The sequence below is a fragment of the Zeus faber genome (assembly GCF_960531495.2).
Source record: "Zeus faber genome assembly, chromosome: 13".
Taxonomy (NCBI): domain Eukaryota; kingdom Metazoa; phylum Chordata; class Actinopteri; order Zeiformes; family Zeidae; genus Zeus; species Zeus faber.
In genome coordinates this window covers 12,538,501-12,556,641 of record NC_137198.1, presented here as the reverse complement: position 1 = coordinate 12,556,641, position 18,141 = coordinate 12,538,501, and the positions used below count along the sequence as shown (strand labels likewise).

General features: G+C 45.6%; 1 protein-coding gene across 5 annotated transcripts in view; it reads right to left on the bottom strand.

Moving 5' to 3' along the window:
- Positions 1–2,949: 2,949 nt before the first annotated feature.
- The window catches only part of stac (SH3 and cysteine rich domain), a 30,438-nt gene continuing 15,246 nt past the window's right edge, over positions 2,950–18,141 (bottom strand). For 4 of the 5 annotated variants that reach the window (XM_080011816.1, XM_080011817.1, XM_080011818.1 and 1 more), the window contains 8 exons: positions 15,669–15,750; positions 15,100–15,206; positions 14,052–14,133; positions 13,335–13,396; positions 9,611–9,705; positions 6,816–6,867; positions 5,278–5,415; positions 2,950–4,403 (listed from right to left, as the gene is read on the bottom strand). In XM_080011816.1, coding sequence (XP_079867942.1) covers positions 4,305–4,403; positions 5,278–5,415; positions 6,816–6,867; positions 9,611–9,705; positions 13,335–13,396; positions 14,052–14,133; positions 15,100–15,206; positions 15,669–15,750 — 717 coding nt within the window. In that variant the 3' untranslated portion in view covers positions 2,950–4,304. Of the gene's footprint in view, positions 4,404–5,277; positions 5,416–6,104; positions 6,192–6,815; positions 6,868–9,610; positions 9,706–13,334; positions 13,397–14,051; positions 14,134–15,099; positions 15,207–15,668; positions 15,751–18,141 lie in introns of those variants that run through there. The other variant, XM_080011820.1, reaches the window with a different exon arrangement.

Genomic DNA, 18,141 nt, shown 5'->3' with positions numbered 1-18,141 from the left:
ATAATATGTTATGATACAGATAATATGTTATTATACAGATATGATGTTAATATACAGATATGATGTTATGATACAGATAATATGTTATGATACAGATAATATGTTATGATACAGATAAGAGGCTTTGGTGTGAAAAAACGAAAAGGAAAATAGTGTGGTTGATGTGTCAACCAAACATGCATCTTTTCCTGTGGGCAGAGTGTGTGTTAGTGTGAGTGTGTGTTTCTGTGTGTATTGTTAGTGGTTACACATTTGCTCTGCATATGAGAGAACAACAATGGTTGTTCTGTTCCATTCCATTCCATTTCAGAGAAATGGGGTCTTTACTATATATACTATATATATACAGTGTGTGTGTATACATATATATATATATAAATATATATATAAACCACTGAACTGTGAACTGCTTTTTATTTTCATCAATTCATCTTACGGTGTGGGGGTGGTGTGGTTTAAGAAACCACACCCGTCTTGGGTCTAGGTAGATGGATGGACAGTAGATGGAAGGACAATAGATGGATGGACAATTGATGGATGGACAATTGATGGATGAACACTAGATGCATGGACAGTAGATGGAAGAACAATAGATGAATGGGCAATATATGGATGGACAATAGATGGATGAACAATAGATGGATGGACAATAGATGGATGGACAATTGATGGATGGACAATAGATGGATGGATAATAGATGGATGAACAATAGATGGAAGTGCAACAGATGGATGGACAATTGATGGATGGACAATAGATGGATGGATAATAGATGGAAGTGCAATAGATGGATGGACAATAGATGGATATGCAGTAGATGGACAATAGATGGATGGACAGTAGATGGAAGAGCAATTGGTGGATGGACAACAGATGGATGCACAATGGACGGATGTACAATTGATGGATGGACACTAGAGGGATGGACAATTGATGGATGGACACTAGAGGGATGGACAATTGATGGATGGACACTAGAGGGATGGACAATTGATGGATGGACACCAGAGGGATGGACAATTGATGGATGGACACCAGAGGGATGGACAATTGATGGATGGACACTAGAGGGATGGACAATTGATGGATGGACACTAGAGGGATGGACAATTGATGGATAGAGGGATGGACAATTGATGGATGGACACTAGAGGGATGGACAATTGATGGATGGACACTAGAGGGATGGACAATTGATGGATGGACAACAGATGGATGCACAATGGATGGAAGGACAACAGATGTTATGATACAGGTCGTGGAACAGTGCAGAGGCTTTGGTGTGAAAAAAGCTGAAAGGAAAATAGCGTCGGTGTGCAAAACCAAACATCTTTTCCTGTAGGCAGAGTGTGTGTTACCGTTATTCAAATATATATATATATATATATATATATATATATATATATATATATATATATATATATATATATATTTATTTATTTATTTATTTTTTTTTAATATATATACACACACACAATTGGTTCATGATTTTCATAATACACAATTTATGGATCATATTTTATATTATTACATATTTGTGTGTATGTTTTTATGTGTGTGCGCGTGCGCGTGTGTGTCAAAAGCCATAAGTCTTTTTTTTTTAACCGAGACAGCGTGGAAGGCAAACATGTTACCAACAGGGGGCGCTATAGTCAGTCATTCTCCCCAATTTGAGCGATAAGTGCAAAGTGGGACGTCGAGAACAAAAGCAAACCTGGAAGTCGAGAAGGACACGACGAAGTTGAGACGATTAAGGAATTTTAATTGTGTGCAGACAATATGTACATTAAAAGCATTTTGGGAACATTCACCAGACTCCAGTGCAGAAGGGCCCGTGGAGCAGCAGCTTGGTGTGAAACCATCCAAGCCACATTTGAACCAAACGGAGAAAACTAAATTCTGTGCCCGGAAAAGAAAAAGGGGGAATCCACAGAAAAGTGATTTAAGCCACAATAGAACTCAAAGCCGAGTAGAAACGTGTCTCTTTGTACGTCATATGGTGACACGCCATTCCTGACCGTTCAAACGGAAATTGAACATTAACTTTGCTGCCACAGACGTACACACACTGTTATGTATTGATATAACTTATTATGTTATTCCATCACTTAGCTTCGCTGTTTTTTATTTATCTATTTATTTATGAATTCCCATTTTACTTTGCTTTCCTCCAGCAACTCAAAAAACGTGTTCCGATTTGCTGCCTCGGTTAATCGATATCTTATGTTATCAAAATTAAATCTAAACAATTTGCCTGTTTCGTAATTGAATGTTATAAGTTGTAAGATGCAAGTTTAATGTGGAGTCAATGAATGACCAAAAAAAAAAGTCGTATTGTAGTAAACAATTCAGAGTTTAACCCTGGAAAATATTAACTAAGCATCTAGAGACACTGCCATAGTGCATAAAGGGAGAAATCGGGTGTTTTTTTTTTTTTTGTACTTATGACCCTAATTGAAGATCTCAAATCCCTTTAAAAACAATGCCCTCGACCTGTGAAAATAATCTCAAGTCAACCCCTTTTCCTCTATTTCTACATTATTTAAGCAAAATATTTGAATCACGTTTAATATCTTCATGTGGATATTGCAAATGTGATTGAGAGCTACAGAAACAATACTGATTATTCCATTGATTTGGGGATCTCGTTGATCTCACCTCTGATTTCTACGATAGACCTAAGGAGGAGGTGACAGTTTACGTTATAAACTTATAGAAACATCCTTTTCGCAAACCGTTGTAAACAAGTATGCGCCCAAGCAGGCCCGGTGCTGGGCTGCTTTGAGCGGGGGAGGGGGCATTATGTATTTTTTAGAATTTAAATAAGAACTGTATAAAAAAAAAAAAACCTAGAGAAGAGAAGTGAAATGGGTATGTTGTGTGTTTCTGGCTGCTGCTCCGGTGCACTTCCGTCTCCCCGTCTCTCCTTCTGCCCTCCCCATCCCCCACCCCGTGTCTGCTCTGATTGGCTGTAGCGCGTTGCGTCGCATCCCGGGTCGATCCCGGCGCCGCCGAATATTAAATCCGCTTGATATCCCGCCGGCCTCCGCGAGCCCCCGGCGGATCGCGCGGCGGGCCGTTCACCCCGTGTGCTCGTCGCTCCGGGGCACGCTGGATGATTCGCTTCTGATCTGGGTCATCGCATCGGCGATCTCCCCCCCCTCCGGTGGGCTTCATTTCATGTACGACGCTGATTTGATCTTCTCTGTAGATTTGATGTTTGACCTTCACATGGGGATAACTGACACCAATTCTAGTTTTCCCAGTTCCCGTGGAACGCGGCATCGCTTCGTGCCGTCCCTCGACCCGATAAAAAACTCGGAGCGCTTTCTAACCCGCCTGAACCCAGGGGCGGGGGCGGCGGCCCTTACCGGCGACGGCATCGGAGCCGGCGGGATAGGTGACGAGCGAAACCAGCCGTTTCCACCGGAAAAGGTGCGAAATAGAGAGCGCAAACACGACGCCGCCAACCTAAAGCCATCCCCCGTCCACGTCCACGTATGATATATTTTACAACATGTCCACTGGATTTGTTCACTTGAGGGGGCGGAACAGAGCACCGGCAACGTGTGAGTCCCGGTACACCAAAGAGTAAAACAAGAAATGCCAGTACTGCATACAGCACCGCTGAGTACCAGCCCACTGCAAGCACTGGGTGTAAGTAAACTTTGATTATTTCGATGTGCCGTGTTTATTATTGGCCAAATGGAGAGGACAAAATAGAAGGGTTTCCGGTTATTTTTGAATTTCGGGATGAAGCCGGGGTCAGTTCGGTGGGGGTTAGGGTTAGTGACCATGACTGGAACCGCCCCCCCTGCGCAAAGTTTCAAAACCAGAGTAGCAAAATGGAGTTATGAAAACAAAAGAAAACAACAACAACAACAACAACAACAACAACATAACATAACATAAATACATTTCTTGAACCAGATCCAGTGGCGGGACTGGGCCCCGCACAGACAAACATGTTCCCAGTCCCCAAGCATCTCTCCCTTTTGGGCTGAGGGAGGCGGTGAGGTAAGACTGGAGGGGGGGGGGGGGGGGGGGGGATCTCTCTGACCCCCAAGCTGTCGCCACGGTGACAGGAAAGCATGTCACGCTTGTCAGAGTCGGGGTCAGCGCCCCCTCCGGTTGTTCCCGTGCGGCTCCGTCCGTCCGTCCGACGCTGTCACAGATATCACATCCTTCCTCTCTCACTCAGTCTCTATCTCTCACTCTATTGCACAGTGTTCCTCTCTCTCTCTCTCTCTCTCTCTCTCTCTCTCTCTCGCTCTCTCGCTCGCCCCCCCTTTCCGTGTATCTCTCAGATGTCTTCCAGTACATCGCAGGGAACGAAACCCCTCTTCTTCCCGCTGGCCACCCTGATGAAGCCGCTCTGCTCGTCCTCGCTGCTCACGCAGATCTGAGGGGGCAAGGGAGGGTTAGAAAAAAAAACGACCATAATAAACAGCGGGCGTCACCGTCGCCAAATGTGTTGTGGAAGTCCTCGCGTTCCCCGTGAAATACCCTCTGGATATGTGAAGCACGCATGCGACGTCAGCCCCGTCCGACCACCGTGCGTTGCGTTGTGTGCGTCGTTGTGGGACTGGGCGACCAACGCGGAGGAGAAGTATTTGGTGGTTTCAACTCCGCAGGGGGGTTGCGGGCGCTTGCCCAATCTGTCCCCTAAACCCCCTCAAAATGCCCAGGAAAGTGTTATGGGAAAAAAGGGGGGTGTTTCCCCAGCGCGCACGCCAAAAGGGGATAAATACCATGGCAACTGGTTAAAAAAAAAAAAAAAAAAAATGGGGGGCTGGGTGGGCTTCTATATTGGCCAATTCAGCTGCGGGAGAAGTGGCGGTGGGAGGTGGAGGGAGATTCGGGAGCCGAAATTAGACGGAAATTAGACGGCGGGAATTAGACGGATAAAGAGCCGCCGCCTCAGTTGACCCCGATGTGCTCCGACGGCTCGCGTTTGATGATGAGTTAGCCACGGGTTGTCGGGTGAGGACTCTTCACGTCGGCGATCAGCGTCGCTTCGTAAACGCACGAATGACGGGCGGGTTTATTGGATTTTTTTGGGACATTCCGTCTGAATGGTCTGACGGCCACTCTGTCGGGATCAGAGGGATGGGAGTCTGAGAGCGGAGCGCCGACACTACCGAGGTCAAAAGAAGATGTTTGACCCCCATGCCCCTTCTCCAAACGAGTTATTTCTGTAATCAACGCCACCGACCACTTTTAACACAATTTAACTACGAATGTAATTTGACCTGCAGAGTAAACTGGGCCCCCACCTGTCCCTCCTTCAGCGTGATCTGCCCTTGCTCCTTGCAGCCGATGAACGTCCGGTTGCACCTGAACACTTGGTTCCCGCTTTGCACCTGATGAGCGAAGGACGCTGGGAAGAAGCCGATTCTGTCGTCGATCACGCCCTGGACGAGAAACGGGCGAAACGGTCAACAAACCGACGCTCGATTCTGGAAATGCAGCGAATTAACTTTAAAAGTGGGGAGCTCATCGATGGATCAGAAGTAGGCAAGCTTTTTGAGACGATAAAATGGCACCGATGTTGATTTAAAAAAAAAAAAAAAAAAAAACATTTTCAGTCTCGAATGGAATCCTGGGACTTCGGAAGAGACGGCGTTATGGACTCCTGCCAGAGATCATCATCATCGGGAAACAGCATATAGAAGAGCACATACATAACACAAATACATCGAATGGCGGTTTCTTATAAAGCGGAAAGTAAATAAAGTATCAAATATGGTATTTTTTAGCAAAAACAATCTTACGGATTGCCACTTTAACAACAACTGGGACTGTTCGCAAATCAATGCAAAACAAAACCACAAAGCAAAACTCAGAGAGCGTTTTTTTTGGGGGGGGTTTTTTCAGTTTGGTCTCTCGATATGTTGCGAATTGTGAAATCGTGAACTGTTAAGCAACACCATTTATTTTTTATTTCTTTAAACATCACTGTACACAAAGACAGTTTACGAAAGACACCAACGTTTTTTTTTGTTTTTTTTGGCGATCTCTATTTCATCACGAAGCCCAAACAGTAGAGATGATTTATTTGGCGTCTGGGGCAGCGACAGTGCAAAGATGAATCTCTCATGGTCTGGTGCAGAGCGGCATCGGCTCAAACACTGTTTGGCTTTTTGTTGTTTCCTTCATTTATCCGTCATGTATCTCCGTCCTGCAGCTCCTGTAATTAACTGCTTTAATACCCGTGATTCATCAACACATATTATTTGGACGTTATGCTATTGGTGTTATGCTATTGGTTAAGCTCTTATCTAAAGAAGCTTCTATGTCGGAAGATAAAAATAAAAATCGTAAATGATGCAAATGATTGTGTCTTTGGAATTAAATGCCCCATTTGTTTATTTGTTGCCCGAGGGGTCTTGGGAGGGCTGGATGTGAAACAAGTCTTTTTACCCCAAAACACCACAGCTCAGAAGCTACATTGCCCTGGTTTCACTTGGATTCTTAATTACAGCGAGTAATCTTCAATTCACTTTTTGCATAAATGGGAGATAGGGGGGGACTTTGTTCTGACTTGCAGCCAGAGGGACGATCAAGTTAAGGAATGTGAAGAAATTAAAAGTAAATAATAGCAAGTATATATATATATATGTTTTTTTTTTAATTATTATTATTACCCCCCCCCATCTCCAAAATGAATAAATAAACAAATAAATAAGCAAATAAGTAAATAAATAAATTTGAAGATTCATTAAAGAATAAAATAATAGAACTCCAGAAGACTTGGAATGAAATAAAATGGATGAATCTGGAATTATTGAAATACTGCCGGTTCCATGCCTACCTTCCACCAGTCCTCATTGGAGTCATCTGCCAACATGATTCTATCTCCCGGCCTGCAAAGGAATAGCACCAAATAAATAAATTAATCTGCGTGTTATTTATTTTCTCCTATCTGAGCCGTGGCATACAACGGCGAATCAAAACACATTGTTAGCGCGACCTTTTCACGTTTCCAGAGCTCTGCCAGACCGCATTTCCAAACTCCTCGGGCAATCAAAATGGCATCGCGGTCGTCGAGAAGCGGGGAGGAGAGGGGAAAAAAAAAAAAAAAAAAAAAAAAAAAGCCTGACATGTTTGCATTGTTTTTTTTTTTTTCTCTCTCTGCGGATGCGATAAAGCTGCATGCTGTCGTCGTCATCCGGGAAACCTCAGCGCCGAAAGATCCACGTTTGCTCAACCGGCCCATGTGTCATAATTGCAAGCATGTGTCCGAAGCCACGGGGGGAAATCCGACCAATGAGCGCCGACCGAGGACGGCGCAAGTCGGGCTTAGGTGTAGTTAAAGTTGTTGACTCCACTTTTCTTCCGCCATCTAATTACAGGGCTGACTGTCCTTTGCTGGGAAAGCTCGACATGACTCAGAGAAGGGTGTTCAGGTGGGTGTGACATCGCCCCCACCGCAGTAATATGTTCTGCTAATGTGAGCAGTTGGTCGATACCTCGTCGCTCTGCATTCCGTTAAGTCAGGCTTAAGTCGAGCTAACGACGACGCCGCAACAAGGGCGGAACGGCTCGTGGACATCACATGTCATTCAAAATAACTCTCCGATGAACAATGGCCGCATTCTTTACCGCCCATCTTGTTGTGTATTACTATTATTATTTTTTTTATATCTCCAGTTTAGGCTGTAACCGTCATTGCTATGGTCATCATGCGGAATAAAAAGGTATGACGTCTTCAGGGGAGTGTGTGGTGGGCGCCGCACAGGTTTGATTGTTCGACTTCACTAAGACTTGTGAATTTGTTCATTATCGTGTAGAGTTCAAAACAAAAAATTTCGTTTGATGCTTTTTGCGGATTCTTATTATCAGAGGGCGGATTTCTCATCGCGCCGGAGGGCTTCTCGAGGAGGCGTCAATGAATATTGAAGGAAGACGGACGACGGCTGAGGTTTGTCAGGGGGAAAAAAACAAAAACAAGAGAATGGAGGATCATAATGGGAGGACTGCGTGTGAGAGAGAGGGAGAGAGAGCGAGAGAAAAGAGAGAAACCTCTTCCGCCCTGAAGGGCTCCTACGATTGCCTCGAGAACGGAGGGAAAATAAATACGCGGCGTGAAGCACCGGCTCGCAGCGGCCGGATCTCTTTCCTAAGGGCCAATTTCGGGGGGCTATTAAAGGTTGACGCGCCGCACACGGCCATTAACGCGGGGGGACTGTATCGGGGACAATAAGACACGCCAGCGACGCCAGGATAACAACAAGGTCCACTGTGGATTAAATGTTCCATTACATGTGGATACAGCCCATATGGGGTTTTTATTGCCATTCAATGGAAAAAAAAAAGGGTTTTCTCAGGGAAGAGAGGAAAGCTAGTGAGCTGGATGATGACACGGAAGAAAGCAGCGCCAAGGAATCCAGTATTCCTTCCTTCGGACTTGGAGAGCGGAATGAGAGAGAGAGAGAGTATTGTAGATTTGAACTTATTTTTCCAAGACGGCGGCTACTTCCATCAGGGTTAATGAGACGAGACTCCATGCTGAGTGATATTTATAACTTGTCAAGCAGGACAGGTGCTGGTAATCAGGGCGCTTTGATGAGAATATCTTTAATATCCGAACCTCCAAAAGAAGGTTAATTACATACTTTTGTTCGTCTATTCCCGGAAACCTTGGCCCCTGGTACACTTTGAATAGAGTGTGAGAGATTCCAGAGGTTGGAGCCAGTTTTCCAAGTCCACGGAAACAAGACCAAGTCAAGTCCAAGATTGAGTCAAGTCAAAGGCCCAGTCAAGTCCAAGATAAAAGCTTATTGAGTCAGAGACCAAAGCTTATTGAGTCCAACTTAAGTCCAATGGGGGCTGAAACTGAAGCACGTATACACCAGCACAGTGACAGTGAAAGTTAATAACACGACTGCAATTTAATATTCTTTTTTTTTTTTGATACATTTTTGGTACTTGGGTACTTTTTCCCTTCAAAAATAGAAACAATAAATTGCAGTTTTGGACTCAGCCAAGTGACAGTGAGGGTGGAGTCTGAGTCTGAGTCATAGTTCGGAGTCAGTTCGGTGTCTGGCCTTGACACAGAATCCAAACTCGAGTGCTACCACCCTGATACCAACTCGTTCTCGTTGACAGTTTGCCTCGCTGCAAAAATCCGGGGGAAGTTGCACACACACACACGCGCAGGCAACTTTCGGTGACACGTGTGTGTGTGTGCGGTGGCCGTCGTTCCAGCGGAGCTTGGAATAATTGGTACTACTGTCATGAACAGCTGGCAACAGGAGAGGCCACTGGAAATGACCAAAGGGCCGGCGCGGAATCCAGTCGCACCACCTGCTCCAGCACCGGAGAGGCTCTGACGCCAGCAGGGCCCGGTGTTATTTGGGATCTAAGCTTCGGTTCACACAGGGTTCACGGTGAAGAAATGCTTGTGTGATTTGTCATGTAGTGGCAACATGAAATGAGAATAATTCATTGACGCTTCAGGATGCACACAACAAATTCTATAATTCTATGTTTTCAGAAAGATGTTGACATAATAATGTACGTGTGTGTGTGTGTGTGTGTGTGTGTGTGTGTGTGTGTGTGTGTGTGTGTGTGTGTGTGTGCGTGCGTGTGTGCGTGTAAACTAACCTCATCTCCAGGTCCTGACTCTCCTGGGGGGTGAAGCTGTACAAGGCCACGTAGGTGTTGAGCTGAAGAATGTCCTTTTCAAGCTGGCTTTGTTCCTGTGACACACACACACACACACACGCACGCACACACACACCCACAGACACACACCACACACACACACACACACACACACACACACACACACACACACACACACACACACACACACACACACACACACACACACACACAGACAAAGAATTACTATCTGATGCAAGCTTTGCATACAGTGCAAGACTGGGAGACCTGTTGCGCCCCGTCCCCCTAGTGGTCTGCAAGGGTACTGTAAGTGGGCAGTGAGTCCGTAAAAATCGCGAAAAAGCGCTGGATTCGGAATTTCATGGAGATTCGAAAGTGGGTCCGTAAAATGAGTCCACCAGCTGTGTCTTTGCCTCTACCAACGCTTCCTAAACAAGTATAATGTCCTTATAAAGCTGGTAAACGGTGCTCCCAGCCAGACGGGTGAGTTATTATCTGGAGGCCTCACATCAGCACCAGTGACGTCTCTCAAGGACGACTATAGATCGCACGTCAAAAAAAAGTGCTAAACTCTCCGTGGTGTATATATAAGAACCTCTTCATGTTTAAGCTGCTAAAGAGGGATTGTTATGTCTTCAGTGAATGTTATTCTATTGACAATTTGGCCGTAAAACCATTGTAATACACAATGTGAGTGATGCCACGGGCGGAGGAAAAAAAGCTTAAGTTGTTCTGCAATCTGTTCTTTTTTTAATCCGTCACCGATGTGTGGGAGTGGGAGAGGAAGGATCCCCTGGTTGGGTTTTCATAAGCTCTCAGGAAATTAAAAGCGGATAGAGATGTGGGAGGAGTGGAAGTTGTTAGGGAAGTGTGAGGACAATTAGCAGAAAGATATATCCCGGCTCAAACACCCGCTCGAGAAAACCTCCACTGCCTTCATATTTAATCACCGATAGTTTACATCTAAAACAAACTTGCTCACTGAAATGCGCAACATTATTATTTTTGTGCCTTTGGTCGTGCCTTAGGTTCTTTTTTTTTTTTAATCCTGGTAATAGTAAGGCACACCCATCTGCTTTCTCAACATTTTTGATTGTGACACAGAAATAAAAATAAATAAAATGCTGTTATTTGCTGTGTCTCAAAACGGTTCAAACATGTCCGAGCCGCGACCAGAGACAGATGGTAGAGATAGAATAAAGTAGAGATGACAGGATGGAGGATAGGATAGGATGGATAACAGGATGGAGTCGCTAGAAAGGCACAGCGTCAACCCATGGCGATCCATTACAGCAAACTCACAGCTCATCATTGCCCACCGGAGTTAAGGGTCCGAGAGTAATGGGGGGCATAATTAGGCAGGCTGAGAAAAGAATTTTTAGAAGCCAAAAGGAGAAATTGAGGCAAAAAAAACCCTGTTTTGGGCGGGAGGCAAACTCCTAATTTCATCACCAAATGTGGACATTTCCACGGCAAGGATGCACAGACTATGGCGCGGGACATCAAGGTAACACCAGGCTCTAATTGGGACTCGGTGTGTGGTGAGTGAGTGAGCGAGTGTTTCTTTCTGCAACGTAGACCCCCTCAGGCCTGGCATTGAAATCCCGACACACTGAGGGTCCGATCGTCCAAACCACCACATTGGGGGAACGGCAAAAAAACTGGATGATTCTTATTACATCTGAGCGACATATGAGGATATCATATCAGCACGGTTATTTGCATATCAAGCATCGGTGCTAAATCAGCTCTCAAGTGGTCAACCGAGACGCATGTTGATGGCCGGTGCGACTGCCACCTCACTCTTATCTGAACGTGATATAACAGCGAGATATATTTCGATACAAGGACTCCAGGCGTGAACACCGCCATAGAAGCGTGTGTCGGATCGCTCTCATGCAAAAAAATTGGACACGCCAATAATTTTGCGTAAACATTCGTATCTGTATGAGTGTGTAAAAGTGGTGGCCCGTTGGTGCATCCCCGTTGTTAACAGCCTGTGATGCAGCACTTTGTGAGCTTCAGCACGAGTGGATTTCTCATTCCAAAATTGGAGACCTCCGCCTCCCCACAGATGTCCTAAGCCCGTGGAGGGGCACAGAAGTGCTGAAGGTTCTCTCCTGTTCATTGCCCCGCAGAGCCTCCGTCTGTCCATAGCCACGCTGCTCTAATGGACCTGTCAGTGGACAGACAAACAGCCCGCCGCCAGCTGTGCTCGCTCCTACGGCGCACAATACCATCCATATCTCAGCACCCAAAATGGCGGGAGGACACTCGCACCGTGTTGGCTGTTTGCGATTTCTGCTCTGCCTTTATTATTATTATTATTATTATTATTATTATTATGTATCAGCTTTATTGTTATTATCACCATTAATCGTCATTATATTATTATTATTATTATTATTATTATTATTATTATTATTATTATTATTATTATTATTATGTGTTGTTTTTGAAAATGTAAGACAATAAAAAAGGTCTACTGTTGGAGATCCACATTTAAAGCTCAAGAGTAAATAGTAAGTGTATACTGTAGGTGTATACCGAATTTGATTATATAAATAGGAAACAGGAAAGAATTTGAAAAAAAAAACAGAACAGAAAACGTTTGAAAAACTCCGGTCAAAAAACCCTTACTTTATAACATAATATGGTGGATGGATAATCTAGTGTTTTGAAAAAGTTGAACAATTGTATTTATCTGAGGAATTTTGCAGTGTCAGAAAAGCATGCACAATATTGCACGGTCACAGACCCCGGACCGGCCCGCGCGGCCACTGGGGGCCGGGCCTTATCTGTGAAAGTCAGCATGGGCACGATTTGTTGCAGCAGAGAAATAAAGTTTTTTCCGCTCAGACTCCTGGGAAATTCAGGCAGTGATGGTGGCGCAAGGCCAAGTGCCGTGCACTGATGAACGCAGGGTTCGGACGGGCTTCGTACTGGTTCTCAGGCTGGACAGAGTTCAGGAGCTGGTCAGCGGGCGCAGGCTGCTCTCAGAGGCTTTCAGACTGTGCGAGAGCTGCACTGGAAAATTTTTAAAAGTTTAAAAAAAGAACCGCCAAAAACGAAGGATAAAGCCAAGAAAATCGAACCTATATGCAATGTGGTGTAAAATGAATTGTAGTGCACAAAATGAGTGGTGCTCAAAAATAATGATAGAAGGGGAAAGAGGTAGTAAATGTATTGCTCTCTGAAAGTGCTGCTGTCGTGATCGTTTTGGGACCTTGAAATGGGATTCATGGGGTCTAACACGCTTCCCTTCTGCCCTTTATCACCTCCCTTGTTTGAGATTATTACACATTATCTAGTCTAGCTATCTAGCCTTCTGTCTAGCTATTGATCCAGCTATAAAGGAAGGAATCTCTGTCTGTCTGTCTGTCTGTCTGTCTGTCTGTCTGTCTGTCTGTCTGTCTGTCTATCTGTCGGTCGGTCTGTCTGTCTGTCCTTTCGATTATATTGACAACCGATCTACTTAACACTTGGCGGGTGTATTGTTGGGGACCCAAGGGCGTGCATTTGGTGCAATTTGGACACGTGTAATATTAATAAAGAAACAACCAAATCATCCGGTCCACCAGTTGAATCCAGTGTTTTTCTTTTTTGTCAGGCTCTTTGATCAAGAACAAAAGTCAGAAGAATTTCCGAAAGGTTTTTGCGAACGAAGCCCATTGCGTTTCATGTGTCTTTTTGAGTTTCTCACCAGCAAGGCATCAGGTTTTCTCTCCGGCGGCTGGTAAAGCTCCGTGCCGTTCTCTGCGAAAACTAAACAGGAATGAACCATTAAAGAACAGAGGGAAACCGCCGACAAAGAAATGCAGCAAGCCATCATAAAAAACGCCGGAATATCGTGGCTTCTGGAACCGGTGCGGCGGTAGTAATACAGAACTAATTGGCCTTTCAGTCATTTCAGATGCTGCATCGCAAACCGCAAACCACCTGTTTCCATCGCCCGTTCCAGTAAATGAAGAGGATAAATCCTAACATACAAAAATGTAAAAGCCTTCCCAGTTGTTGCGCTTGTCTTTGGGAAGCTATTCACTTTGAAGGGTTGCTCGTAGCGACGCTCGACGTGGCTCCGCGCCGCACCTTTCTATCTCCGGCAACCGCTGCCCTTGTTTTCCGTGCTTGGATTTACGGGGTCGGTGCCTCCGCCTCTGCACTAGGGATCCCGACCTTCAGGTAACCTCTGAGCCGATACAAGATCGCGATTACCGAGTGACGGTCAGGAACAGAGGGGTCGAATTCTATGGAGGAGTCATGGTGAGCCACAACGACTAGGCTAGATAAGAGTCTTTATTCTACGCCTCTCCTGTGGGGGAGAGCAATGGAACTTCCCCCCCCGCCCCCACCCCGCTCTCCTCGTGTCACCGCGTGGCTTTAGTCCAAGAGCACCAGGGGTACGACGGAGGATTCTCACCGTCGTCGCTGTGCTTCCTGGAAAGCTCACGGCTGCCGCTGTGGGCCGTGATTTCCTCTGGAACCTTGTCCAAGTCGCTGGTCTGTGGAGAGAAACAGAAACAGAGAGAGAGAGAGAGAGAGAGAGAGAGAGAGGGAGGATAGAGCCGAAAATGATTCAAACCTTCCGGATTCATACACAAATACTTGGTTACGAAAGACAGACAGAGGGATAATTATGAAAATTGGGAAGTAAATTAATTCAGAGAGGATGATTTGCCATCTCCACAGTTTAAATTAATTTACTGTAGTCACACATGCACACACACACACACACACACACAAACGCACACACACGCACGCACGCACACACACTCACACACAGTTGCTAAGACACTGGCAGCATTTGGTAACTATTAGCATAACCCCTGTAGAGATCACGTTGTCTCCAGTGACACACACACACACACACACACAAACACACACTCACACACACACACAAACACACAAACACACGCCCATTCACGAGCAGCTGCAATGGACAGGATGGCCGAGAGCAAACAGCTTTCAGATGTCCACTTACACTGCGCCCTCGTTCAGGCAAATACGGAATATACCGTAAGTGTTTAGCCGCCAAAGACAGCTTCCCTCGCGTCATAAAACCAAGGGCGGGAGCGGAAAGACGGTAAAATGCCAGCGTTGGGCTGCGTAATCTGTGCAACCATCAAAGTCCGACATCACCTACCTTCACGCCGCCTTAATTAGTGGTGTTTACAACGCACGATAACCATATCCAGTAAAACCGTCAAGCAAGGCTATCAGCTCGGGAATAAACAAGAAAAAAACAAAACATAAAACCTGTTACCACAGAGGTCAAATGCCCATATTTAGTCGATGAGTGTGAAGGAATGTGGTTTATTACAATACCTGCGAGGAAGCGCTCGTCATAAACTCTGAAGGAAAACAGCGCTTTTCTATCTCGTTATTTAGTGGCCGCCGGGTTTTTGACGAGGGGTAAATAAAGATCCTCAAAGGATCAAAACGGAGACGTCCTTTACGGCCGTCCTTACCGAGTTTCTGTTAGGAGAGTCGGAGCCGCTGGCCCGCTTGGCCTTCTGGGCCAGGGACGTCCCGAACCTCAGGGCCTCGTAGACCGGATCCACCTTGTTGCCGCACGCTAGGGAGGAGAAAGACAAAATAAAAAATAAGATAGATTAAGTCGTGAAGGGCGTGAAGGGCGTGAAGGAAGGAGATACGCACGCACGGAGACGAAACCCCACCTTTAATCTGGACTAACTGAAACGGCTTTTTAGAGCTCATCCAGGTTGAAGTGAAGGTTTAAATTAAACCTTTGGGTTAATGGATGAGGCCTCCAGGTCGACCAGGTTGATTCGGACAGAGGGAGCTGATTAGGCCTCCGTTACCTTAGTCTAAGGCTTTACTAGTCTGGAACTCATTCATTTAAAATCAAGCAATTTTAAATTCTGGATTAATTTAAGCAGGATCGATTCGGTCCCCACTCAGATTAAAACCCCAGTCTGGGAAAAAAGGTGCTGGCTTTGGCCTGAAAGAGCTGGAACGGAATCTGTGGCTCCCGCCAGCGAAATGAATTACTTGGGATGGAGACGGATCTCTTTACCGATGGGCATGACCTCCTTGATGCAGCCGAATTGCTCCTGGATCAGTAGCGGGGAGCTGTAGTATCGTCGAAAACCTTTCGGCTGACGGGTGGGGCGACGGGTGGAGGGATGGAGAGAGAGAGAGAGAGAGCGAGAGAGAGAGAGAGAGAGAGAGAGAGAGAGAGAGAGAGGGAGAAAGGACAGAACATTAGAGGGAGCGATCGACCCATCATACAGCCAAGCAGACGGTAAAAGTGCCAGGACTCTGAAAAGCATTTTGCCCCATATCCCCCCGCTGCATTTGTCACTGGCGGCTGCCCCCTTCCCCCACCCCCAACCCCCCAAACATCAGCAGTGCATGGTGGGACGGGACGCACGCAATCTAAATGATGCTTCCACCTGCCTGCAGACTCCATCCATGCCCGGGTCATCAACGCGTGTAAAAAATGACAAAGTAAAGAGAAAATGTCTACGGAACGATACCGAGTGTGGAGTAATTGGAGCTTTTTGGGGGAGGTTCCCTGCTTGTCATATCTGGTAAATAGTCACAGATAGAGGCAATGTTTTAGCCCTAGCCAGGATCTTTCCAGAGTCGAGAAGAGTTAAATTACAGTCGTTAAAAGTTTGAATTCATGTCTTTACGGACACTCAGTGTAGGGATCCTTCCTTATTCCTTCCTGATTTGACGTGCACCCAAATAAGGAAATACCCCAAAAAAGGTTTTTCCAAAGCATTTATCATTCATCACGATACATTACTTGCCAGTGGAGCCGAGTTTGCCCTCCGATCAATAATTCATCATCGCTTTCGTGTTCTTATTTACAAAAAAACAAACTTGCCTTCCACCCCCTTCGTCAGGAGGTCGTCCGCGGCGTCGAGGCGGATCAATATGGGATCAATCAATATCATTCAAACCCGAAAAAATATAGATCAACCCCATTATGCGGCGTGGGTTGTATTCCATCTCCTTTGTTTTGATGACAACCTTTTAAGTGAATTCACACTGTTCGATCGTTGCCGACCTGATTTGAATAGTCAAACAATCATTTCACTCTCACGCCGAACGCTTGACACAACGGCACCAATCACGGGTCGGATTCGTTCCGTGAGCGTCCCGCGTTGGTCACGTAAGTCGACGGTTAATCGCTCCTGCTCCGTTCTCTGGTTGTCGCGGTCAAGCGGCGAGATGGCGCTCTCTCTCTTTCTCTCTCTCTCTCTCTCTCTCTCTCTCTCTCCGCTTTGGAGAGCCTGCGGTGTCAGGCTCTTCGGGGGTCAGCTCCATTCAGGAGGAAGCTTACAAAGGGAGCGCGCCGGCGTTCGGGAACGACGACAGCAACCGCGGCGGCATGAGGGGCTTTTTCCACTCGTCGCGTCGGGAACATCCGGAAAATATCAAAACCCGTCTGTTATTGATAGACTTTGTCAAACATTTATTTCATAGTATAATATTTATCGTTGATGTTACTTCTGTAATCAAACAGCTTGATATATCCCTACATTGTTTCAATACACTGTTGATTTTAGCTTTTTGTTTGCTTTGAGATTTGGAGATGATATATTTCAATTCGCCGACAATGGTTTGTTTTTTTCCCCGTGAAGCGTAAACACGCAGAACTTCTAAAGCCCTATTAATTGTCTTTGTCCAAAGCGCGCTCGGCCAAGAGAAATAACCGCGGCCAGAGAAGTACAACTGTCCAAGTTTAGAGCGACCCTAATTTAGAACCCTGCTCCTCTGGGGAAACGTCCCTTTTTATGCCTGACCCCTCAACCTCATTTTCCACTCCTGGAAGCCGATCCTATCTCCCACAGAGGCTCATCTCCAGGCGTGGAACGGCACGGAACCGCACGCAGGCCGCAGGAAAGAGGAGCAGAGGACGAGAGCACGTGTGGAAACAAGAGTCTTGGATCCTGGCATGCCATTTGGGAGCAGAAAGAAAGTACATTGCAGTTGATTTTCGCGCTCCAGGGTTGGAAAGCAATGCAGTGCAAGTACATCACTGAAGTCGAGTATCTGTTCCTACTTGAGTATATTCTGTTTCTGAGACATTTTGACTTTTACTCCATTGCTTTTCAAAGAAAATCTCTACTTTTTACTCTATTACATTTCTAGCACAGTTGCATTTTAGTTTATGGAAAGATCTCGACTTCTATTTTTGAGTGGTGTACAAGTACATTTTTGTTGTACTTAAAGACATTTTAAAAGTATTTGTACTTACGGTTCTTAAAGGGGACATGCTGTATTATGAAAACTCAACTTTTTCAGTGCTTGTGCACATACATTTGGGTCTCTGAAGAATCTACTCACTCACAAACTGTGAAATAAGACAACTCAGTCATTTTTTTGTGAGCGGCCTGTTACAGAAAACATGTCCTAAAACAAGCTTTTTGTCTCAGTGCTACCTAGCATTGAGACACATTAGAATTAGAACCGCCCTCCATATAAGTAACTCCATCCTCGGCTGGAGCGCGACCGAACCCGCTAGCGTCCAAGCT